The sequence below is a fragment of the Motacilla alba genome, chromosome 24 (genome assembly GCF_015832195.1).
Source record: "Motacilla alba alba isolate MOTALB_02 chromosome 24, Motacilla_alba_V1.0_pri, whole genome shotgun sequence".
NCBI classification, from domain to species: domain Eukaryota; kingdom Metazoa; phylum Chordata; class Aves; order Passeriformes; family Motacillidae; genus Motacilla; species Motacilla alba.
Window position 1 is genome coordinate 524,169 of NC_052039.1, and position 25,980 is coordinate 550,148.

Consider the following 25,980-nt stretch of genomic DNA (forward strand, 5'->3'; position numbering starts at 1 on the left):
GATGGGCACCAGGCTTTGTCACGTCGCATGAATTTCACCTTCTCCCAGGTCAGCAAAGGCTGAGACAAGGGACACTCTGGAGAGCTGGGGGAGTCCTGGCACTTGTCTCCTGAACTTTGCCTTGGTACAGGCTTTTATTAAGAAAAGTCAATTTATGCGTTCACAGTTACATGAACAAGTCTCTTCCTTCCCAGTTTTATCCATAATACTTTTCAAAGGGCTTATTATTAATTTATAGAAATGCTTTGTTTCCAGAGCTTTTTCTTAATAAGAAATAAACTGAAGGTCTTTCTAAATGTGTGGAGGTTGAATGTCCTCCTATACTGTAAATATAAGGTGACAGAACCTCTTTATTTTTAATGTTTCTGTCATTGCCAGTTTATTCTTGGCACCTGAGTAGCTGCAGTCCTTTGTTTGATGCAACTTCTTTTGTCTTCTTTAGTTTATTATTTATATTTTCATCTGCTTTAACACTGCTTATTTTGTGTTTGTGGTTCAGCAGAGGGGCAAGTGATTCAGTGTGAGAGACCTGGTTTGTTTGGGGGGAATCCCAGAATTGTGAAATGGTTTGGGTTGGAAGAAACTTTAAAGCTCATCCAGTTCCAGCCCCTGCCATGGGCAGGGTCACCTTCCACTTCCCCAGGCTGCTCCAAGCCCCTTCCAGCCTGGCCTTGGGCACTTCCAGGGATCCAGGGTCATCTCTTCCTCAGTATTTCCAGTGCAGTTCTGTGTTGTAGGTGAGGTCCAGGCTGAAGGAGAGGCAGCCCTGGCTGGACAGAGTTCCCAGGAGCTGGGTAATGAGGCAGCTGCCTGTAGCTCCTCAAGCATTGCTATATTTTATATTCCCCCCCGACTCATGTTCTGTATTTTTAGAATTTGGGTGTATTAGACACATTTTTCCTGTCTCAGCCCCCAATTCCCACTGTGCTGCACCTGCTGGGTAACCTTCATACATCCTGGGATTTCTGTCTCTGCTCCACTTCAGAAAATGCAGTTGATGATATTGACTTTCTTCATAGAACACTTCTGAGTTCTGGAGCTGCAAAGCCCTGTGTGAGCCAAGGAAAATTGCAGTTTATGGATTTTCTAACATTTCTCCAAGACAGTAATGTTATTTTAAAGGAAAGGGGTATCTTTTCCTGGTCAGGCCCTGCTGAGTGCTCTGTTTCTGAGTTACAAGAAATGAAGTTGTGAAAGAGCCTTTTATAATACATCTCACATGAGCCTACAAAACAGCTGTCCTCAGCCTGCATTAACTTTAGCATAAATTGATATTTGTGCTTAATATTACATTTACCACATGTTGCTGACCTCCTGAGTTCCTCCCTTCTCCCCTTCATGAGTTCAGGGAGTTGCATTGTTTGAAAGTACTGAGCCCATGGCTCTCCCCTCATCAGACTGCTGTGCTTACAGACCCTCTGTTCCTGCCTTGTCTGAATTTTGTTGTGAAGCAGGATTTAAATGCTGAGATAAACACAGAAATCTTAATTTATGCGCCCATTTCAAATGTGCTGACACAGAGAGGTGCCACATGAATGAGCTGCATTCGCCGGACACTAGAGATCAGGGCAATACACTCAAGAAAGGACCTGGAGCTGCTGGAGCCAGGCCACAAATGGCCCCAGAGATGCTCCAGGGCTGGAGCCCCTCTGCTCTGGAGCCAGGCTGGCAGAGCTGGGGGTGCTCACCTGGAGAGGAGAAGGCTCCAGGGAGAGCTCAGAGCCCCTGCCAGGGCCTGAAGGGGATCCAGGAGAGATGGAGAGGGACTGGGGACAAGGGATGGAGGGACAGGACACAGGGAATGGCTTCCCACTGCCAGAGGGCAGGGATGGATGGGATATTGGGAATTAGGAATTGTTCGCTGTGAGGGTGGGCAGGCCCTGGCACAGGGTGCCCAGAGCAGCTGTGGCTGCCCCTGGATCCCTGGCAGTGCCCAAGGCCAGGCTGGACGGGGCTTGGAGCAGCCTGGGACAGTGGGAGGTGTCCCTGCCATGGCAGGGGTGGAGGAGATGGGCTTTGAGATCCCTTCCAACTTAAGCCTTTCTGTGATTCTCTATGTGCTTCTGAAGAAGTCACTTTTCCTGCACTTTTCCAATTCCTTCAGCTTTGAAGACCTTCAGAATATGATAGTATGAGTCTCCAAGCCCATGGAAGGTTTATTGTCCCCCTGGTGCACCTCTGGCTGGGATCTCACGGGATCTGGGAGATCTGCTGTCCATAACAGGGCCAAGAGGTGACAGCTGGGGTCAGGTGTGGAATCAGGGTGCCTAGAAAAGGGGAATCTCTGAATAAATATAGAAGACTCTGTGAATTTGACAAGTGCACAAGTAGGCAGCAGCAAACGTAGCAGCTGCAGTTGGTACTCATCATTTTAGGATTTTGCTGTTGGAATTTTCTTAGGAGAAATGCAAGCTCATAAATGCTTTAGAAAGGCACAGGGTTAGAGCTTGTCCTATGAAGTCCTTGGAATAATCTTAGTTCTTAGGTCAGAGGGGTTCTGAGATCTGTAGTATTTTCTGCATCTGATGCCAGATAGGGAAGGTTCCGTGGCTTGTGAAGGTAATAAAGGCTTTTTAATGAGACCTCAATATATCACTGTTAAATCTGGGACATGAGTGAGGAGGAAACTATTTTTAAATGCAATTATGAATGTGTGCAGAGATTAGTTCATTATAAGGGTTTAAAGGAAGATTTTTATGTCCTTAATGTTTGTTTCTCATTCTTTGTACCTCACTTGGCCAGTGCTGCCCCAGGTCTTGAGTGGGGCTTCTGCAAGAATAGATGCCAAAAATAGAATACAAGGGGCTTCTTTTTTAATTAGTGTTGGTTCATTGGTTGGTTTTTAATTCACAGAACATCAGGCTTGTTTCTGATGCGGACTAACCTCCGGAGTTGGGGAAAAATCTGCATAAAAAGGGAATGTGGTGAATCCATTTACTTGGCCCTGTAAGCTGTAGTGATTTCCAAATAGTGGTTTACTATAATGATCTAATTTTAGTTTCTGAGATGTGTAGATATAATACCTTTAAACATGTTAAAATTGATATTTTGGATTTTTTTACCCTGTGTTTCTTAATGCTTTGTATGTGTGTGAAGCAACACCGGGATTTTACAGCTGAGGATGTGGTTGGGAGCTCTGAAGTCACTGATGGAGTTCTGTCAGGCTGATCCTGTTCTCAGATGGGTTCCACATCATGGAAAAAATTTCTTGGGGAAAAATGTGCTTTTGAACTCTGACTGCCCAGCTGCAAGTTCGTTTTAAAAGTCTGATGTTTTAAGCTCTCAAGTGCAAGGGGAAGTTGTAGGAGATATGAGGCTGTAGTTGTGGGGCTTTTCTGCTATCTTTTAAAGGGCTTGAACAAGTCAGGAGAAATGAACTTTAGAATTGTGTAATCTCCTGTGCTGGAAGGGACCCACAAGTCATTGAGTCCAACTCCTGGCCCTGAACAGGAGCGCTAAGGATCCCAACAATCCCACCCTGTGCTGAGGGCGTTGTCCAAATTCTCCAGGAGCTCTGACCGCATCAGAGCCTGACTTCGATGGTTTTCCACCTAAATGCTCCAGCATTTGGCTTCCGGTTCTAAATCTGAGGGATCACTGCCTTGATGGTATAGAAGATGTTACCTGTAGGTTTGGAGGTTGGTTTTGTGCTGCTGAAGGTCCTCAAGCTCTTGACTTGCCTGGCTTAGTGAGTCAGAGCTGTGTTAATCCTACAGGAACTGCAGTGTGTCTGCTTCTGTGCCCAGCGCTGGGCAGCATTTTCATGGAGTTGCTGCAGCTCAGGCTGGGGAATAGGGATAACAGAGGGAAGGGTGGAATGGGAGTGGGAGTCCAGGAAGTGTGGACAGCACAGGCACTGATCTGACGCAAATGTTTTGGGACAGGCCAGCACACCAGGCATCCATCAGGTGCAATAATATTTTGGTCAAAGCAGTTCTGGTCTGGCATTGCACCAGTAGCCTGTATTTCCTATTCAATCCACATAACTTGCTTTTCCTTATTATTGCTGCATGGATCTGGCATTATTTTCCCTCATTAAGCTTTTGGCAAGGGTTTCTGTTGCTGTGTGAGGTTCTTTCTCTGCCTCTTGGTTAGAGGGGCCTTTTCATTTCACGGGCTGGCTCCCAGCAGAGAGCTTGTCCCCGAGAATCTTTGGAAATGGGGGGGATCACTTAATTGGCACATTGGCTTCCATTTGGCTTTGCCAATTAAATAAATTCAATTAATCCAGAATGGATACTGTATTTTTGGCAGGAACTATTAATTCATAGTAATAATTTAGCTTTCATAGGCAAGAGCAGCAACAGTTTCTGGTTACATTTAAAGCCTTGCCAGTATGTGCACTCTGGTACTACAGTGGTGAGCCAGGAGATCCAAATTATGTTTTGTAAATATCTGTTTGAAAGTCTTTTTCTATACAGCCAAATGAAGGAATGATTTAGAATTTGCTATGGCTGGATCAGCAGCTTGCTCTGCGCCATCATCACCAATTTTAATGCACCCTGTTTGTCATTTCTTTCCTAATTCTGGTTCAGCCAGGCTGCTGTTGCTGGTGGTGCTGTTCCCGTGGCGCTGGGGATGCTGCTGTTGCTACTCCAGGTTATTCCCTACCATGAGCTTTGAAGTCAGGATTACACTGTCATGACCCTCCACCTCTTTCCTTCACACCCTGAAGCTGATCTCTTTCTATGCCTGTTTTGTTGTCAGATTGCAGGAAATGCCACAGTTGTTCGAAATGTAATTATTTGGGAGATAAAACTTATAATTTATTTACTGTCAATCACTTTTCCCCAGTCCCAGCTGCTTAAAAATAAGGTGGAACATTAAGGAAGGAAAAGAAGTCTCTTATTTATAAGTGGTTCATTTTAACTGGCTTTTTTTTTTTTAACTCAGTGTCCATGTCTTCTTAGTTACCATAATGCAAGAAAAGATGGAACAGTTTTAAAGGCTATCAACAGTCTGCTCAACCATCCCCTTCCATTCCCCACCCTAATTTAAGCCCAAGAGACAAAGAAATCGTGTCAGAGTTTGTCTTTCTGAAGATTGTAGGCATTAATGTTTCCGTTTTTTTGCCATGATTCAGCCTTCTTAATTATAAAATGATGAATTATTCCCTAAAGATGTTGGTAATCATTAGCCTGACTTTTTTATACAAGTCATTTCCTACATTTCTGCCTTGCTGCATAGTATTGGTCACTGCTGTGTTGGTGTAAGGCTGCACATTGTTTTTGGGATTTGATCAAATACCATGGTTGCCAGGGCACAGATTATTCTTGGAATCATGGAATGGTTTGGGTTGGAAGGAACCTTAGAGTACATCCAGTCCTACCCCTGCCATGGCAGGGACACCTTCCACTATCCCAAGTTGCTCCAAGCCCCGTCCAACCTGGCCTTGGACACTGCCAGGGATCCAGGGGCAGCCACAGCATCTCTGGGCACCCTGTGCCAGGGCCTGCCCACCCTCATGGAATAATTTTCCCAATATCCCATCCATCCCTGCCCTCTGGCAGTGGAAGCCATTCCCTGTGTCCTGTCCCTCCATCCCTTGTCCCCAGTCCCTCTCCATCTCTCCTGGATCCCCTTCAGGCCCTGGCAGGGGCTCTGAGCTCTGCCTGGAGCCTTCTCCTCTCCAGGTGAGCACCCCCAGCTCTGCCAGCCTGGCTCCAGAGCAGAGGGGCTCCAGCCCTGGAGCACCTTCATAGTCATTATTCACCTTCACAGCTCTTTCAGCATCAAGTGGCCTGTTCTGACCTCCAGGTCATTTCTGGAGAGCAGTGTCACCTCCTGTTTCCAGCTCACGTCCTCTTTTCTGGAGGGCAGCAGGAGTGAGGAGTCCTGCCACGTTTGTGGAGCCTGGTGTGTGATCCCAGGCTGAGCTTTCCCCTCCCCTTGGGCAGAGTTAATGACTCTTCTGTTGTGTTGGTCAGAAGTTTATGGACACTGTATGGTATAAAGTGCATGCTAGAGGCAGACACATTCCTCACATTGCTGTGTTGTCACAGGGCTTTGGGCAGGGAGTGCAGTGGATCCCAGTTTTGTGCTCATGCCATTGGACACAGCTCTTCTCTATAAACAAAAGCTGAGCCCAGTTTGGCTTAACACACAGAAATATAAATTCCTGTTAATTGTCCTGACTCAGATGCTGAGGTTGAATGTCAGGCTGTTGTTTTTTCCACCTTCCCCATCTTGCTGCTGCTGCACAGGGACAACTCCTGAGTTGCTAATCCAATTTATACCTATAACATAACATTGTTATTTGCATAATCACTGGCTGTGGCCAGGGGACTTACCAGAGTGGGATTTGCTTGTTTGAGCCTGAATATATCTCTGTTGTGTTTTATGTGATGAGAAATTGCTTTCTACAATAACAACGCAAAGCTCCAATAGTCCTTTTATATCCAAGCCATAATTAGGATCCCCTCCTCCCTCTGTGCATCAAATAGTAGCTGGGATCTTTGGGGTCTTTTTTTTTTTAGCGACAAGAAACTGGAATCAGAAGTATTGTTCTTGTTGGATGTTCTGTTTTCTGTGGCTTTTCTCTGTAATTTATTTTGTAGGCTGTACAGAAGCAGGACTCTAACCCTGTCTGCCTTTCCCACGCATATTGTATGTGGGATTTTTGTTCTTAAAGAAAGTACATTCCTGAGCCACTCTTCCATTGTGTGAGGCTGTGTACTGTACCCTGCAGCTCCTGGGCCCAGGGCTTTGGGAATGGTAATCAGGCTTCACTATGGGCATGTCAGATCCAAACTTAGGGCTGTCAGGGAGTTATCATGCTAATGCTGCCCTCAGTAGCTGACCATTCATTTGTGCTTGGTTGCATCCCTTTTAGCCCTAAAACTGTGGATTCTGTGAAGGGAAACACAAGTGTGAGACTGTTCTGCTGAAAATCCCCAGCACCCCTTGGGTGCACTGGATTCATGTGCAGAGAATCAGTGAGAATCTGTGTCTCTTTCAGGCTCACTTGGGAAACGTTGCCATGGCACAAACTCATGCTGCTGTGCAGAGGTGAATTTTGGTCACAGTGACAGTGGCAGTGCCAAAGGAGGTGCTCAGAGCTGCCAAGCTGTTTGTTCCATGTCTTGGATTCCACTTCAGTGGTTTTACATGGGAGCTGGAGAAGGTTTCACCTACGTATCTGTGAGCTGCAGATCTTCATTTGAAAACACAGTAGACAAATAGTTAAGAATTAGTTCTTTGCTCATTCCGGGCTGATCCTTTAAACTATGGTAAATGGATGCCCTGGACTGACTCCTCTGTGATGCAAAGTCTCTGGAATGAGAGGTTTCTCTGAATTTGGCAGCTCATGGCAATGCTTTAAAGTGTTGAGTTTTTTGTTTTGCTTTTTCTTATTTCCTTCCCCCCCTTTTCATGGAGATGCTGGGAGTAGAAAAAACACATTCTGTGTGGTCCTTTAAAAAAAAGAGACGAGTTCCCTTTTATACATGCCATGAACTAAGTACTGGTTGGAGCAGTTCAGAACTGAGAACCTGAAAAATGGAATTAAAAGTTCTAAACTCACAAAATGATACATATTCACATGTCTTTACTGAATGCAGATTTCTTAGACATGGGATTAAGAATGTGCGCTGCCAATGTTCAGAGTTTCCTTACTGTAAGCACTTGTCATTTTTTCATTCCTTTTGTCTATCCCATTATCTCAGTTGCCATGAGATTTTAAAGGCATCTCTGACTGGGTGAGTGTTTCTGCACATTCCACAATCCCCAAACTGAGAGCTAGATAAAAAGGTCAGTACTACCTGTAATTGCTTAGGCCATCCTGGCCTTGAGCTCTGCACCTAAAGCGCTCCTCCAGCCAGAAAGGATATTTGCACTAAGAAAGGAGCTAAGTGATGACTTCAATTAAAAAAAATTATTAAATTTAAAAGGTTCCAGTGTTTCTCACTCTGGAAAACATCCTTGTGCTGGGTGTTGTTGAATGTGCCTGTGCTGCACTCTGCTGATGAGAACATGAACAGCACAAGATTAGTCCTTAAAATCACAGAATCACAGGATGGTTTGTGTTGGAAGGGATCTCAAAGCCCATCTAGTTCCATCCCCTGCCATGGACAGGGACACCTTCCACTATCCCAGGTTGCTCCAAGCCCTGTCCAGCCTGGCCTGGAGCACTTCCAGGGACAGGGAGACCACAACCTCCCATGCCAATTAAGAAATGCAGAATTGGAGGGGAATATTTAATATTATTTTTTAACTTCTTTGGTAAAGTTGCCGTAGTATGACAAGCACATATTTTTCTTTAAGATGGCATTGTCAGACCTGGGTACCTAAACTGGGTGTTGCTTCTTTATTTTAAATGTGTTCAAATATCTTAAGCAGCTCTGAAAAATGTAGCTGCAATATGCTAACGTGACAGAGCCATGCTGTATGAAAATGCTTAAGAAATTAATTTGGTTCCACTAAATGAATCCATGGAAAGTGCTAACATGAAGAACTTAGCAAATATTTGCATTTCCATCATATTGCCCCTGTACCTCTGACATTTTGGGGTGAATGTTGTCTCTTCATCCATTCCCATATATTTCTGCCATTCAGAACAGTGACCCATTTATAGCCTTGTTGTGCTCAGTACATCTTAATCCTTTTAGGGATAAATGCTGTGGAATTGGGACCTTTCCTTCAGAATTATTTGGAGCAGCTTCAACATGGTGACTCTCAGTTTAGTGGAGCATTTTCCCTTTCCTTCTTTGATTTATTTATTGTGGAGACCCAGGGTAGTTGTCACAACATCTGAAGGAGGAGCAGAGAGAACTTTATCTCCCTGGAGTGTGTTAAAGGCTGCATGGTCAAAGCTGAGATGACCAAAATTCATCCTTCATTGTGCTCCAGGTGAGTTCCTGAGCAATAATTCCTGATAGCAGGTGTTGAGGGAGCCATCACCTTCCACCTCACAGGGAGCAAGGAGTTTTGTGGGACACTTTTTTTTTTAGTGATGCAGAGCAAACTCCCTGATGGAGTAGATGCTGAGCCAGCTCTGCGTAGTGAGCTGGTACCAAAAATTTGGGGTAGCTGTTGATGTCCTTGTACATGAGCACCCACTTCAGCCCTCTTCATTCCTCCTTGTGCCAAGTGAAGAAATTACTGCTCCCTACAGAGTAATGACTTCTCCTGAAACAACATTTCTGTTCCCTGCTGTTCTCCAGCAAAGAGGTAGAACTGAAGCAAAGCTTTAGGGTTTTTGAGAGCTCTAAAGGTGGTTTTGGTTTTTTTCCTCTCTTTGTAATTTTTCCTTCCAAGAAGACTGAGGGGAAATGAAGATGATGTAAAGGAAAGACTGTCATGGAAACCAAACAGCATTTGGAATCAGCTCTGCTGTTTTTAGAAACAAGGCCATGTGCTGACAGAATCGAGAGCAATCTGGTCCCTCCAAACTGGTTTTGTTGAGAGACTGACAGTGGAACATGAATATATGTTAGTGCCTATCTAATAGTTATTCTTGCTTTGTGATAATGTTGGATTAAATTCCTGCCTTCAGAAATCTCACCTGGATTCAGTCACCTGCCAAGGTGTATCTGTGGTGCCTCCTCAGGAGTCTTTCTGTAGCCATGTGGAAAACCAACTATGGGATTACTTGTGGGATTCCAGGGTTTCTTGTGCATCCCAGAGTAAGTCAGAAGCAGCAGGAGGAGGGCTGTGGGTTCTGCACTGGTTCAGTATTCTCCTCTGTCGAGGATACCAAGGTGGAAACTTCATCACGTTGTGTTCACTGGACTGTTGTGTTGAGTTGTACCCATATTTCAGATTGAGTTACATCTCTGCATGTGAGGGAGACAGGTTGACATGTTTTCTGATGAATGCAAGGAGACTTTTTAGGAGAAAATCCTTTCATATTATGCTATGGAATCGTTAGATATAAATTATTTATGACTGAGGTTTTGTGTGCTAGAGAGCACAAAGCTGAAGTTTTCTAAATCATGTCTATAAATAAAAAGACTAGAAATCTCAAATGCTTGAAGCTAAACAGCCTGATTTGTGAGAGCTCTCAGATTCAGCTCTCTGATTCCCAGGGAGATTAGGAGCAACACTTGAACATGTCCAGGGAAGAGAACAGACCTGGGGAAAGGGCTGGACCCCAGGAGAGGCTGAGGGAGCTGGGAAGGGGCTCTGCCTGGAGAAAAGGAGGCTCAGGGGGACCTTGTGGCTCTGCACAACTCCTGACAGGAGGGGACAGATGGGGGGGGTCGGGCTCTGCTCCCAGGGAACAGGGACAGGAGGAGAGGGAACGGCCTCAAGTTGCTCTAGGGGAGGTTTAGATTGGATATCAGGGAAAATTTCTTCCTGGAAAGGGCTGTCCAGCCCTTCCACAGCTGCCCAGGGTAGGCCTGGAGTCACTGTCCCCGGAAGTGTTCGGAAAACTTGTGGGTGTGGAGTCCTAGGCCACGGTTTAGTGCTGAGCACAGGGGTGGCAGCGAGTGATGGTCTTGATCTTAAAGGCCTTTCCCACCCGTAGCAATCCTGTGATGCTGTGATCCATGGGAGGGTTGGACAGGCAAACAGGCGTTCTTCCTCCTCCCTAGAGGAAGGGTTTAGTGAGATCTCCCTGCCTGGCAATCCCTGCAGGTGTCTGTGACAAAATACTGACTTTCTGCAATACTGTCTCAACTACTACTGATACAAGTCAAGCTTTTGGAAGGAGAATTTCTTGGTTTAGGGCAAGCTGGTGAAGGGGTGTTGCTCCAAAGCCTTCCCTGCAAAGGTAAGTGACTGAGATTCCTGATAAATCAATTCTCTGAGTTCTGCCTTGAGCTCTTACTTGTTTACCAAGTTTTGGACTGGAGCAGATTGATACAGCAGTGACATTCAGCTGTGAAAATGGGACTAAACAATTTGCATAAACAGATTTGCTCTGCAATTACCAGGTTTCCACAGTACAGTGATGCATAGAAAACAGGGAAGTGAGAAGCCACTGATGATGCCAGGTAGCTAATTTTCAGATGTAAATAATCCAACTGTTTCAAAATTATTTTTAAAATTAAATTACTGTGACACAAAGCACAAAAGATGACAAATTTCATTTGGAGGGTTTTGTTTGTATTTTGAGGGGACAGTGACCTGCATGCTACATGCCAAGTTTTGCATCAAAACAGGTGCAAAATAGTGTATAAAATCTATTTTATGTAGCTGTATATCTTTGGTTTGAATGGAAAGGAGTTGTGGTTATTTAGGATTAATGCAGTTTCTAAAATTGCAGTAAGTTTCTTTTTTGGTATCTGTCTCTTCACCAAGGTTTTTTTCTCATATTGATATCTCTTAATAAAGATCTGAGCTTGCACAAGTTTTGTGCCCTTACCTTTCTGTGCTTTTGCCTCAACTGTGAGCCTTGGAGAGATCATTGTTGTGCAGCAGTCCATGGAGCTCAGATCTAATTGGAAAAGCCCCTGGAGTTAATTACTGCCTTGCATCTCATTGTGGTCCAGTTAACTGGATGCAGAAAACAGGAGACACAGAAATCCAGCTCAATTTGGACTTAACTCCATTGGGAAGGAGAGGATAATAAAACTTTTCCGAGAGAGGTGCTGGCATTTTGGGCTCCCGGAGGTGTGAGTTTTGCCTCCTCTGCTTTGAGTCAAATCCAGGGAGGTCTCTGCCCACTGCTGCAAACTGGCTTGAAGCCCACATTTTCTGTGAGATTGTTTATCCATTTTTATATCCCACCAGCTCCTACTGCTGATGGGGAAGAAAAATTACTTTCCTTCCTACAGAAATTCTGTTCCTTAGGAAATTAAGCAAGCGCATTCAGCTTGGCCTAAAAGCAGCTTACTGGCATGGCACATTTATTCTTGTAATTAGTTATTTTCTTATGTAAAAGACCTGTAAGGTTTATTAAATTGGTGGTCCTCTTAATGCTAAAATTGACAATGAGACTCTCAAGTGTCCTGTTACATCCTGAAGTGATTGTGTGCTCAGTAAGTCAGTCAGCCCAGGGTAGGTTTATTTAAGTGTATAAATATTGCTCCTGTTTTCCTCTGGTGAGTGGCTGTGCCTCTTGTGCAGAGCTGTGGGACAGCGGGGTCAGAGCGCTGGCTGTGGTCAGGGCTGTGGAAGGTGCAGCTGGGAGAGAGTGAGACCTGGGTTCAGATTTATTCACTGGTGCTCAGAGGGTGGAGCTCACTCAGAGTAGATTTTCCAAGGGCCATGCTGGAAGCACCAGGAACTGGATGGGTGCAGCTGCTGGTGGGTTACTGCAGCTGTTGGGGTTCATCTCCCCAGAGCCAGGCTCAGCCTGGAGCCCCCTGTCCAGGGGAGTGGGTGCTCCTGCAGCCTGTTTGACTTTGTCCGAAGGAGGCATCAGGATGATCAGAGGGATGGAGCAGCTCTGCTGTGAGGAGAGGCTGAGAGAATTGGGATTGTTCAGCCTGGAGAAGAGAAACTTCAAGGGTGACCTCAATGTGGCCTTCCAGAGCCTGAAGGGGCTGAGAAGGAAGATGGAGAGAGACTGTGGACAAGGACCTGGATGGACAGGACAGGAGGAATGGATTCAAACTGATAGAGAGTAGTTAGATGGGATGTCTTAATTAAGAAGAAATTCTTCCCTATGAGGATGGTGAGGCCCTGGCACAGGATGCCCAGAGAATCTGTGGCTGCCCCTGGATCCCTGGCAGTGTCCAAGGCCAGGCTGGATGGGGCTTGGAGCAGCCTGGGATAGTGGAAGGTGTCCCTGCCCAGGGGGAGGGGTGGGACTGGATGATCTGTAAGGTTCCTTCCACCCCAGATCATTTCAGGACTCTCCTCCTGTTACCAAAAGCAGGGGAATGGACCCCAAGTACCAGAGTGTCCCTGGTGACTGTAGTGGGAGCCTCACATGGATAACGTGGTTGTAGCCTTGCCCCTGTGCCTGTCTGGGCTTCAGTGGGATGAATCCCTCTCTCTCTCTGGCACTGCTCTGGTTGGTGGAAACAAGCAGGAGAATGGCAGTGACTTGACTCAACGCGGCTCTCGGTGATGTGGTGAAGCTCAGGTACAGGTAACCTGTGCCAGGATCAAATGGGAGCTTCAGGGAGGGGTGGCAAAGATTGTCCTGTAGTTCATCCCACACATGGGCTGCTAGCTTGGGTTGTGCTGCTCCAAGTATAAAGTTTTTGGGGTGGAGACCATATTGCCATATTTCTCCATATTTCACACTGCAGAATGCAGCTGTGTTCTGCTATCAGTCACAGCTTTGGGACTGATCCAACTCTGTTCAGAGATCTTCTGCTGGACTAAGTTAGAACCATTGGGACTGATGTAACATCAGGGCAATCATCTGTTTGCTCCCATCATTAGAAAAGGGATTTGATGGAATAGTTTTTGGTTCCAGGCCTGTAAGAGAAGTAACACTGAAGTGCCTTTCTTCCTCTTGTTTCAGCATTCCCTCTCTGGGACATTGTTCATGTTTTTAGTGCATTGTAAAAAGCAGAAAAAGCTCACTCAGCTGATGTCACCCACATCACTGATGGGCAATCTCTGGCCAGCATCAGTTCTTTTTCTCCTCCTTCTCTGTAAAGCCTGTGCTGGTCTCACTGTTGGATCACTGCTCTCTCCATAAAAGCCTCACTGAACCTCCTCGTTCCTCTGGATCACAGTGGAAGAAACCCATGGAGTCGAATGTTTGTGTCTCTTGTGATGGAGAATTCAACCCCAGCAGAGCTCATGGCTTAGGCAGAGGCAGCTGGAGGAAGGAGGGGATGGGAAAGTATGACAGAACAGAAAGGAGGGAGTTTGGAGTTCTGGCCTCACTGAAGTAAATGAATTTTAGTAATTAAGGCATTTTAATATCCTCAAGCACTTAAAGCAATAGCTTCAAACATCTATTTTAGAAGTTCACCTCCCACATATAAGCAGCTCTGTCATTAACTTGTTTTCCATTGTGTGAGCAATCCAGCTTTTTGCAGTGCCTCTGCCTGAGTCTAAATGCACAGATGTCTGGAAAATCAGGTACTTACTGAGGAGTTCCAGTACGGAATTTGGGGATATCTATTTCACTCCCACCTCTGAAAATCTCTGCTTTAGAAAGCCGAAGTAGCAATGAATTAAATACTGGATTTCAGAGTTACCCCAAGGGTTAGCAAGGCTTGGGGCAGGAGGAGATTGCCACCTCCCTGGTCCCCATCCCAAGGGTCAGTTTTCCCTGGTCAAAAGGCAGAATTCAGCTTAAGCACGTGTGAGGTTTGTAGCCCCACGCAGAACAGAGGGGCTCCTGTCAGCAGGCAGAGCCCAGAGCCTGCAGCCACGTTTAACCTCCTTGCTTTTCCTGTCTCTCCTCTGCAGGCCCGAGGTGCCGACATCCCGGACATCCCAGGGGAGCTGCCGCTCCGCTCCTGCGGCAGCACAGCCAGCATGAAGGTGAAGAATGTGAAAAAGTAAGAGCAGAATTCTGTGATTTTCCCGTCTTTCCTGGGCTTCCAGTTTTGCTGTGCTGAGTTTTGGCTGTTGTGCTGCAGTGCAGGGCATTCAGCAACAATTTCTGATGGTGTATGTTCAGCAGAGCAACCAAAATCCATGTGGAACTAAGGCAATTTGAGCTAATGGAGCCTAAAACTGGGCATGAGAGGTTTTGCTGGCTCACTCTCCTCTTTCTGACCATAGAAACAAAGCTAGGTAAGATTTGAACCTCACTGTTGCAGTGTTTTTAATTTTCTTTAGCAGTTCTTCCTGAAAGTGATTATTTAAAAGAAAAAAAAAAACACAATAGAACATATTATAATAGAACAAAAATCTCAAAAGAAGCCCAGTCAATGAGTAAATGAGATAATTTTCCTTGTCTCCTTATGCTCTGGAAAGCTAAACCAGGACAAGTGGGTGGCCTATATGTATTTTTTATCTGATTTTTTTCTCTTTTCTTTTTGCATTATGCCCTCTGTAACTTCATTTCAATGGATTTTACACAGTTTTCCCTTCTAATGGATATTTTTTCTTCCCTAATCTCCCATTTTGTTTTTTTTTTTCTTTTCTGTGGGCTCATGCTGTATTTCTGTTTCTGCCTGTCTCCTAGAGACTGTAAACCAAGTCATTATGTGTGCAGCAACAGGGGTCAGAAATAATCAATATTACTTTTGCTAAAAATGCTGACTTGAGGAGCGGAACGCCCCGAGATTGATGGATCTGAGCCTTCAGCTCACCCCTCTAGTGCTCTGCTGAGAGGGAAATGGCTCTTTGTTCCAGTGCTGAGCAACCAGATGCTGCATCTCACTTCCCACTTGTATTCCCGTGGGAAGAGGGAGCTAGATAATGACAATCTCACTGGCTCACCACCAGGAATATCTATAGGAGTCTGTAATAGCTTCAGCAGAAGCAGAAGCGTGTTGCAGAGCCAGAGGAGCTCCCCGGCAGCCACCAGTGTTGCTGGAGACACTTGGGAATAATTATGCCTGATTTTTGAATTTGCAAAAGGCAAAGGATAAATAGAGTTTGTTCTGCACCCTCAGATACATCCCCCCGGGACTGATGGGCTGTGATGCCTTTCACAGGTAAAGTTCTGCTTTCCTTGTGTCTCGTGTAAGGCTGTGGATGTGCATTTGTGAGGTGCAGCTGCTTGTCCCTGCTCCTGTCCATCCTGCGGGGTGTGGTGCTGCTGGAATGTCTCACAGCTCTCTAGGGATGCAGTGGGATGTGGTGCTGCTGGAAAGTCACACAGCTCTGTAGGGATGCAGTGGGATGTGGTGCTGCTGGAATGTCACACAGCTCTGTAGGGATGCAGTGGAAAAGCCACTTGGCATTTCAGCTTTCCTTTCTCACTTGATTCCCTTCCCCACTGTTTTGGTGCATCACATCAACAAACCCCTGTGTTCCCTTGGCTTTAGGATGAGAAAGTTGTTGTTGTTTTGTATCAGTAGCTGTTGTTTATCTGTGTTGAGTGGTCTGCATCCATCTCATGGTGTGCTCTTGGTGTGCTCCAGGTTATCCTTTACAAAGGGGCACTTCCCGAAGATGGCTGAGTGTGCGCATTTCCACTATGAAAACGTGGACTTTGGCAACATACAGGTGAGTCTTGGATTTCTCTTACACATAAAGCACCTTGTGCTTCCTGCTAGCTGACCCGGTGGGGAGGTGTGGAGGGACCTCCACTGAGGCTTAGTTTGTTGCTAAGTGTTTAGTGGTAAGAAGTTAAAGCTGTAGAGACTTTATTTGGAGTTGCTTCTGTGTGCTGGGGCACAGTGTGCACTCAGTCATGTGGAGTTCTCCTTTGAGCTTGGAGATGGTTTTATTTCCACTGGATTTGGCTGATGTCACTGTTTTAAAACTGTATCAAACATTCATTCTTGAGTCATTTGTAATCACTGCATGTGTATTTTTGGTTTGAGTGTGTGTGTGATTAAAAAATTGTGTGAATGTATTTATGTAAATATAAATAAATCAAATTTACCCCTTCCCTTAGCTCTGCATTGTGCATTGCAGCAGCTGTGTCATCAAAAACCAGAAACTGCTTGTCAGCCTGAACTGCATTTCTGCGAGTGTGCAGGCTTTGCTCCTCTGTGATCCCTCCCTCAGGAATACAGGCAGAAGCATTTTCCAGGGAGGGCTGAGACCCAGGAGTTTTTTCTCACAAACAGGACACATTTGGTTCTGCACTTAGAGGAGCAGGAATGCCTCCAGCATCTGCCAGCCTTGTAGCCAAAAAAGGAGGTTACAACCTTTTCATTTGTAAAACATTTCCTGTAATACCGAGTGAATTATTTACAGCCTTCCATGCTGCCATACTTGACACTTTCGCAAGCAGAATTATGCAGCTGGGTTTTTTTCTCTGTCTCGGTAAAATTCCAGCTGGGAAGGAGCTTGGGTCCTGTTTAGGGCTGGGATCTACTGTTGCTCACACTGGGTGGCTGTGGGAGGGTTGGTTTTGGGGTGTGGGCTCTGCAGACCCAGGCACACAAAGTACTGGGCACAAAATAGAGGGCAAAGAGCTCAGTTCCCTTGGAGGCCCCAGGAAATGGGCAAGCAGGAGCAGAACTCACTCTGCTGAAAACTGTTTCTTTTCATTTTCTGTGTATGGGAACAGCATGGCTGATCCATGTCCCTGCTTTCTGTCTCCTGGTAATTTGCTGATTTGACACAACTAATTTTTCAGTAATTGTGGAGAGAAGTTTTATGTTGGAATAGGTCTGTGTCTGTGGTTTTTGCATCCTGTGGTTCTATGAGTTCTCCCTCCTGTCATCCAGGGGTGTTCAGCACAATGTGCAACTGGAGAGGGAGCACAAGCTGTACATGGCACATTGTTTTGATGGCCAGTAATTAATTCTTTTGTGGCTTGAAGCATTTCCTGGGATGTTTTCAGGATGGCAGGGCAGACCTGTGGGGCTCATCTTTATGTTTGCGAGAGGCAGAAGTAAAACCAGGTGATACATCCTTTCCAGGTTTTCCTGAAGCACGTTCTGCTTGGAAGCTCCCACAGGCAGGAGTGGTTTGGCACAGCTTTTTGTGATGTCACTGCTGCTCCTGCAGCTTCCCCTGCTCTTGCTCAGTGGTCTCCTGGCACAACCAGACCAGAGGCTATAACCAGAAGAGGTCTGCCTGAAAAACAGAGATTGTGGAAGGATGTAGCACAGGAAATAAAAATGGTATTGGTTATTGAGCTGTTGTTGGTTATCTTAGCCCTGAGCTGTTTTCTGTATCTGTGCTGTGAAACCAGGAAGAAAACAGGGACTGGTGAGAGCATGAGAAGAACTGTCATAAAATTGAGACTCTTTGTGTGCTGAGGGCTCAGTTCTCTGTTTCCACCACATCTGTCTCTGAAAAACCCTGTGTGTTTAGCTATTTGTGTACCTAAAGCAAAATTTGTGCCTAAATAAGGTGACTCAGGCCCTCTTTGCCTGTAATTGCTTCCTTTTCCTAAGCAAGATTTCTGATAAATCCCCACAGTGTCAGGACTTTTTTATATGGTGAAAAATCTCTTTGAGAACAAGAGCTTTGCTGCTGAAATGTGAAAAGATAAGGCATTGCAGCATTTCCTTAGAATACCAGTATTAATGGTAAAATAAATGAAAGCTGTTAATACAACAGCAGTATTAGTTGGGAGATTTAAAAATAGGTTCACACAGGGCTCATGCATTTTAATCAAGTTGGAGGCTCCTTTGTGCTCCCAAGGTAGGGCAGAGAATAGCAGTGGGCTGGAGTGATGGGAAGTGACAGCTTGGCACCTAATAGAGAATTACTGAGTTGCATCTGAGGGCTGGTGGGTGTAAACTGCTTTCGAAATCTATTCACTGTTAGAAATTTGCGTAGTAGAAAATAGAGCATTATCTGTCCATGTCAGGAATTGTGTAATGCTGTCTATTAACAGCCTGGCCAAATTTCAGGTTGTTTTGTAACGTTTATGTCACTTATAACATGGTCTCATGGTGCTGCAGGTATTAATAGCTCGACATTTCACCTGATGAGATAGTTTTAAATTAAAAATTGCTGAGAGGTATGAAAAGGGGTTTGTTCTCTTCTTATCCTTGCACTGTGCTAGTGAGGCTGGGTGCATTTGGGGGGCTTTTTCTCTTCAGAAATGTCCTTCCACACTGCTTCCAACAGCAATATCTTAGCCACACCTGTGGCTGGCCAGCCAGGCACGTGTGGCATCCCAGGAAGTTGCTGGTTGCCAGGCAAAGGCAGTGATGTCAAAGGTGTACCGACAGGTTAAGCCTCACAGATTGCATCAGTGCCCAAAATTCACTGGCATTTTGCTGAAATACCTTATGTTCATTACTGTATTTATTTTAAGGGCTGCATCATTAATTTTTAATTTCTAATGAAAAGCCAGGTTCTGTCTGCCTCGTAGATGTGTTTTAGACTGACATGGGATAAATATTCAGAACCGTGGTTCAGCTTTTTTATGGTCCATCTCCCAGGGAGATACAATGTTTCTTCTCAATTTACCTTTTTCCTAATTTAGCTTCTTCTCAATTTACATGAAATACAAGGTATTCCCCCTTTAACTTTTTGACCTGGTTCTCTCTTATTGGACACATTGATGATAAGTCTACATAAAAATCTTTGTACAAATAGAAGATCATTTCCGAGTGGTTAAATTGCATTTGTGCAGAAGAGTCTGTAATTACACCTGTGAAATGATAAAAATGCCCACTGTTCAACATCAGCACTTTGCATCTAGCAAGTACAAGCTTTATTTATATCTGTTTGGTTTCTATCAGATTTATGAATAAATAACTGAAAAGAATTAATCAAAACTCTGTGGGACCCATTGAAGCAACTTCAAATTCCCCACGTCTAAAAATGTGGGATAGAAAAATAGATATGGAGTCCCATATCCTTCTGCTTGCATTAAGAACTGACTGTAGACTGAGACAGAGTTACATTTCTTTTATAATTTAAGAAGATATTAATGTAATTCAATAACTATATGCTAAAGTAAGTCTGCCGAGTCTCCAGGAGCATTTGGACAATGCTCCCAGGGATGCACAGGGTGGGATTGTTGGGGTGTCTGTGCAGGGCCAGGGGCTGGACTGGATGGTCCCTGTGGTCTCTCCCAACCCGGGATATTCTGTGATTCTATCAAATATGGTTTTACTTTACTTAGTGCTAAATGCCATTAATACAAACAGGAGAAAGAGTGATTAGGAATTCCTTAAATATCTACTTCCTGTCAGGAGTTAATACTCACTTCACTTGTTAATACTTCACTTGAAGGAATTAAGACATTATCTTCAGCTGAGTAGGTTTTGGTAATGGAATATGGAGAGCTGATCAGCTCCACACTTCCCAGATAATATTCTTTGCTCCCTCAAAAGCCATTTGCTCAGGGCAAGTGCTGTAATGCACATTCATATCACTTCAGCATCTTGCATTTGACACAGAATTATCCCTTCAAACAGCACAGTCTCTGTTTGCCTCGCTGTATCTGATGTCTAAAAATAAATCCCTGTGGGAGCAGGACTGGGTTACAGATCCTCCTCTTATCAGTGCAGCCTTGGCAGGGCCATGGCAGGAATTGTGTTATCAGTGGTAAAGGAAGTATTTGAGGCAGAATCACTTCCGCCTGTGCAGGCATCAGCTGTCAGGAGCTGTGTCCTGTGGGAATACCTCTGCCCCGCTGCAGCCCAGCTGATGGGCTGCCTCCAGCAGCAGCTGGGCTTTGCCCCTGGAAGTGGATGTTCCTGCTGTGCCTTAGGAGTTAGAAACATTGCAAAGAGCGGCTCAGTTCTTCTGTGCCTGTTGTCAGCAAAGCCTGCTGAGAAGATTCTTTTCGAGGTCATCTGCTTTTGGTTTGCCTTTTTTTCTTTCATATAATGATATTCCAGGGAAGGGGCAACACAAGGGGAACGTGCTTGTGAAGGAGTCTCTGTAATTTTTTTCCTGAGATAGATTGCAGAGGAAGCAAAACTGGTAAAGCCTGGCCAGGTACCCTTGGCTGGGGTTAACTGGGGTAGTTTCAGGTGCCACAGCTAAAAGGAGCCTTGTGGATGAGCTGGGAGCAGCAGGGTTGGGGGTGCCCCCTGCTCTGTGTCTGCCAGAGGTGGGATAGCCTAGCTTGGATCTCTCCATCGGGATTTGACCCCAAGCCTGCTCAGTGCCTGTGGGGCAGGAGGGTTTGTTTGTTCCCAGCTCTTCTGTGGTTATGATGCTGTCAGTGCATGGCAGTCAGGAGCAGTGTGAGTAGCTCCTGGCTGCAATATCATTTATCCCACTCATTTTGTGAAGTGTTTAAGGAGGAAAAAGTATTTGATTTTTAAAGGCAAAACTTAGAACAGCAGTTCCCCTTCCCAGTCCCTCTAAAAGATGGGAGATCTTAGTAAGAAGGATAAAAATTGGCCTGAATTTTTGTGTGTGCTGGGGCTTTGAAAGACAGTTTTGCTCTGCTCTGCTTTGTGTTTATGAATATTTGAGTGAGACGTAGATCCAGATTATGTGTGAAGAGGGGCCCCTTTTCAGTCCTTCACCTTTGGATGTTGGTAATCTCGTCCCAGAGTTACCTAGCTGGATTCTGGTATGTTCCTCTTCTTTAAACTGAGGACTTGCCCTCCCATTCCCTGTCTTCTCCATGTGATTTCTTTCCTATTGCCTTCCAAAGTGGTGCTGGGGATGTTGCAAGGGCTGGTTTAAGGATGTGGGTATATAAAAACAACTGTACAGAGTGTAGGTGGAAACTGCCTCCATTAACTTAATAATTCCAGCCACAACTCCCTGAAAATTGGCACAGCCTCCTGCCAAGATCAACAAATTTCAAAAATTTGGAGTCTCCGGGCCAAGGTTTCTGCTGTCAAAGGAGTTATGAAAATATTCGAGTAAGTTCACCTCAGTTTTTGGATTCTGCTGTTTCCTGGTCTTGCTTCCAGCTTGCCACAGATTCCTCAGAAAAATTCTTCCCTGGAACAAGATCCCACCTGTGAAATTCCAGGTTCCCTGTTTTTTTCCTGTGGTGAAATGGGAAGAAATCCAGCATGGGTTCTGTCATGGAAGGATAACTTCAACTGTGGAGCTGTGGCTGATCCACAGGGCAGGAAGGAGATTGAGGCTGGTGTTCCTCTGTGGATTTACTGCTAAATCTTTCTGAAGGTGTTTTACACCCTTTGCTCCCTTTGACTGACTGTTCTGAATCAGTACTTCATCTTTTTTTACGAAGGAAAACGCAGTTGGGATGGCGTTGCTCAGCTCATGGAATGGCCTCTCACAGGGGCTCTGTATTTCCCTGGATTTATTTATCTTGATCAGCTGTGTCTGATTCCATCTATGTTCTTTATTTTAAAAAGATGCTCGTGAAGCTGTACCCCATGGAAGGATGGGCTAGAACCCACAAAGAAGTGTTATGAGCAAATGACATTTTTTACCTGTTGGTTCAGTACAACAGGTATTTTTGGGGCTTTTTCACCATCTCCTTTTACTTTTGGATGTTTTTATGAGTTTATAGGGAATAGTCCATGCCTCCACAGGAGAACAGCCCCATTTGGGACAGAAAACAGAGACCTCCTGCAGGACTCCAGCTTATTTTCCCTTCTCCAGCATTTACAACTAGAAATACAGCAAGCTTGTCTGTGGAATTGTAGGGGTTTTTTGTTCATTGTGGCTATTTGATGGCATGAGTAAATCTTCAAGTGGCTGTAATAAATCCAGCTGTTATTTTGACATTGACCTCCTGCTGTTTGCCAGCCCCATAAATCATCCTTACCAACAAGTTGCAGAAAAGTGTTAAAATTGGTTTAATTAGTAACTGGAACACAGTTGAGTTGGAAAATTTTTATTTCCTGCAGTTTAACAACCTGAAAAAACAAAGAGCTGTATTATATACATTATTAAAATATGTTATAAACTTGAAAAGATTTGGTTGGCTCCTGAAAAATAATGCCTGTTTCAGTAGTGCTTGAAGGGACATGAAATCCTGTGTGTTTCTATCTGTAGCCAGCCATCCTGTTACCAGGAATGGTGTTAAAATGCAGTGTAATGCTGGGCTCAGGGATCTGCCAGCATGCCAGGCTGGAGTGATTTAATAACTGCCTTGTAGATATGATCCCTGAGATTTACAGGAGCAGGGCTCTGTGTTTCCCCTCTCGTGGAGGTTTGTCAAGCCAGAGGATGTATGAGCTGTGAAACCAAACTTCTGTGGGAACATTCCTGTGCTGTGTTTAACCTGTAGCTGCCTACAGAAAGGGCAGCTTGTTCAGACCCTGCTCAGGGGCCAGAGTTTGGAGGGCTGATGACAGAATTGGCAGCTCAGGGGCAGCGAGTCAGGCTGGGGGTGTTACATGTTCATTCATCAGCTCAGCCCTCCCTGGGGTGGGAGCCCTGCCCTGCCCTGCCGTAGGAATGTGTTCATTCATTCTGCTGCAGGAGCATGGCTGGGACACCTGACACAAGGAGGGATGGATGGCACGTGGGGAGAAATTCCTCCCTGTGAGGGTGGGCAGGCCCTGGCACAGGGTGCCCAGAGCAGCTGTGGCTGCCCCTGGATCCCTGGCAGTGTCCAAGGCCAGGCTGGACAGGGCTTGGAGCAGCCTGGGACAGTGGGAGGTGTCGCTGCCATGGCAGCAGGTGGGACTGGATGGGCTTTTGGCTTGGATGTCCCTTTCAAGCCAGACCATTCTAGGATTCTGTAATTCTGTGTCTAGAATATAACCTGATCCTGCAACATTTGTTGTCTCTCTTGGCTTTGACATCTTTCGGGGTCAGATTTGAGCACCCCACACGCACTGTGTCTCTGTCTGCAGGTGTGCCCTGTGTCCTGAATCTTGTGACCATTTCTTCATGGTGCTTCCATGATCTGGTTTCCAGGTAATTTCCAGTCTTGGAACATTAGCACTGCTTCACTCAGGACTACAGTGTTGCACTGTGTTGTGATGAGCTCAGGGTTGTTTTCTCAGGGTGAAATCAGGGAGGAGCTGTTGGAGTGCTCAGCACTGTCCTGTCACTGTCAGCCTGTGCCCAGCTGTCCTGTGGGGAGGGGGAAGAATTTGGGGTCCTGGTGTTTGGGTGCTCCCTGTGGAAGTGTTTGCTGTCCTGTGCCAGGGCTCTGGATGTACAGCTGCACAGGAGTCACAGAGGGTGTTTCTAGATCTGCTGAACTGAGACCACACTTTTGTTTGTTTTACCTGCAAAAGAGAGATTTGGGGCAGAAGATTTCCTGTGAACATAAACATTCCCAAAGGGCTGGATTCAGGCAGATTTCTCATTTTTCAGAGGAGGAACAGAGACACGCTCCCCCCGCACGGACTGTTGGATGTCTGGAAGGCATTTGGAGAAGTTTGTGGGCTTTGATGGGTTTGTGATTTTATCCCTTGCTGTGGGCTGTGAGTAGAAGGTGGAGGCTCCTGCTTCCCTGTCCTGCAGGCAAGGCACAGACCCTTAGCTCTCCTGAGCATCCAGAGCAGAGAGCTCTTTGGTTTTGACTCAGAATTCCAAAGGTATCAATTACTGGCCTGTCATTTCTGGCCATTTTCTCAGCAGAACGTGCAAACTCAGGCTGCTGTTTTCCTGGCAAAGAAGCATCAAAGGGAAAGGGAATGCTCCCATTACACGTAGATGTGTGGCTGTGGGCTTTGAAAAGCAAATACTTACATGGAGAAGCATAAGATTATCTCACTGCCTCTTCCAGCCCCCCTCCCCTGAAATTTAACTTCTTTTATCTCTTAAAACTAAGCGAACAAACTTTGATTCTACTCACTAATTCTTGCTTCCACCTGACCAGATGAGTAAAAGAAATATTAATAAAAACTTACTCTGGGACATATTTTTAAAGTGCAAGACATTCCCTACCACCATCCTGAGTTATTTTCCTTTCAAATTTCTTCCTTTCAAAAGCTCCAGAAGGAGCTTTTATGAAAAGCTTGTTTAGGCTGCACAGAGATGTTTCAAGCTCCATCAGCTGGTTTTGGAGGCTCAGGGCATGGTTTGGGAGTTGCAGTCAGAATTGACAACTCTGACTGCGGAGAGAGCTTTTGGCAACATCACACTCAGAATTATGTAAATAATAATTTAAGGGGAAGGTGGTTCCTTAATATACACCCACAAATCCGGTATTATGTGAGTTGGAAATAAAAATGCATAGTGCCATAGATGCTGTAGATGTAGATGTTCAGAATGCTTGAACACACCTTAAAATCCATTCTGTTCTATTGGAAAACTGATGAAACTTATAAATATGCTTATAAAACAAACTGACTAGAAAAATGCACTTCTTGGGGAAGTGGCATTGCCTGGTCCTGACAGTTTATGTTTAGATCCCAATCAAAACTTTTCTGATTTACCTTGCAGTGGAGCTGTAATTCCTCTGTGTGGTGTTTAAGTGTGAATCTTATTTATTTCAAATACAACATGTCAAAACATTCAGCCTTTAAAAGAATTGATTTTGGACCGGGTTCCCATTTACCAGCTTGAAGTAGTTCAAAAATCAAAACATCTTCTGTTATTTTTACAGCTTGAGCCCAGGAATTCACTTTGCAATGTTGCTAAATTTTTGAATAATTCTTTATCTGCTAAGTCTTGCAATAATTGTAGGTATAGCAGTGCTGGAATGGGCAGGGAACCCACTGGGAGCTGGAGCCTTGGGCAGAAAGGATTTGTGTGAAAGGAGGGGAATGTCGTATCAGGACAGGGGGGCTCCCTTGCTGAGGTGAGGGGAGCTCAGGGTTTTTGAGGCTTAATAAAAGGTATGAGACTTGAGAAGCATCAGAGTGGTTCAGAGTCCCCTGGCTCAAGGTTTGATTTAGTGTTGTGCTTTGCCATTTGCTTTCAGATTAAATAAAAGCTGGGTTAGGTTTGGAAGCTCTTTGTGGAGGAGTGAGTTCTTAGGCTGGTGCACTTTGAATTATTGATGGGTTTTAGCAGGAACACTGAGCTCTGATGGGCACTTTGAATACACCCTGGACAGCTGTGTTGGGCTTTATTTCAACTGGTTTCTCATCCCTTTGAACTCTTTTAAGCCTCCCTGTATCCCTCAATTTCCAGCTCTGTTCCACTAAGTGCAGTTCAAAGATGACAGAGGGTTCTGCAGAGCTGCAGGTCTATGCTGACCAGGGCACGGGGAGGGTTTGGTCTGGAGCCCTGCTTTCCTCTCCCAGCAGACTTGAACTGCTCAGGCCTATCCAGTGTCACAAAGATGCAGAACTTTGGCCATTAATCAATTCGCTCAGAGAGTCTGGAGAATAATGTTCCAAATGTACCATTTATGATTTTCAGATAACCTAGGGGAGAGGGAAGACTTGGGCTTCTTAACAACTAAATACCCATGAGCTCTTAGAATTCTTTGTGGTACACCATATGGATGAATTGTTTATTTTCCTGTTATAAAAGCAATTCAGGTGTGGATGATGTGTTTTCTGTTAGGATTATGAGTGTCTGTGTTTTGTAAGTTGTAATGATCAGAGTAAGGATAAAACAGCCCCTGTAAAGCAAACTGTGTCTGCAGCAGTAACCCTGAGTTGAATTGCCTGCAGAATTAATAATGGTCTGGATGGCAGCACCTTCCACACAGGCCCCGTGCTCTGGGGTTTGTAGGCTCTGTGTGTGTGCTCCAGTGTTCCACAGCAGTTTGTTCACATTTAAATGTGCTTG

General features: G+C 45.2%; 1 protein-coding gene across 11 annotated transcripts in view; it reads left to right on the plus strand.

Moving 5' to 3' along the window:
• The window catches only part of ARHGAP32 (Rho GTPase activating protein 32), a 238,164-nt gene that overhangs the window by 92,060 nt on the left and 120,124 nt on the right, over positions 1-25,980 (plus strand). For 8 of the 11 annotated variants that reach the window (XM_038161662.1, XM_038161664.1, XM_038161663.1 and 5 more), the window contains 3 exons: positions 14,266-14,357; positions 15,423-15,464; positions 15,894-15,978. In XM_038161662.1, coding sequence (XP_038017590.1) covers positions 14,266-14,357; positions 15,423-15,464; positions 15,894-15,978 — 219 coding nt within the window. Of the gene's footprint in view, positions 1-14,265; positions 14,358-14,438; positions 14,596-15,422; positions 15,465-15,893; positions 15,979-25,980 lie in introns of those variants that run through there. The other 3 variants (XM_038161669.1, XM_038161668.1, XM_038161661.1) reach the window with 3 other exon arrangements.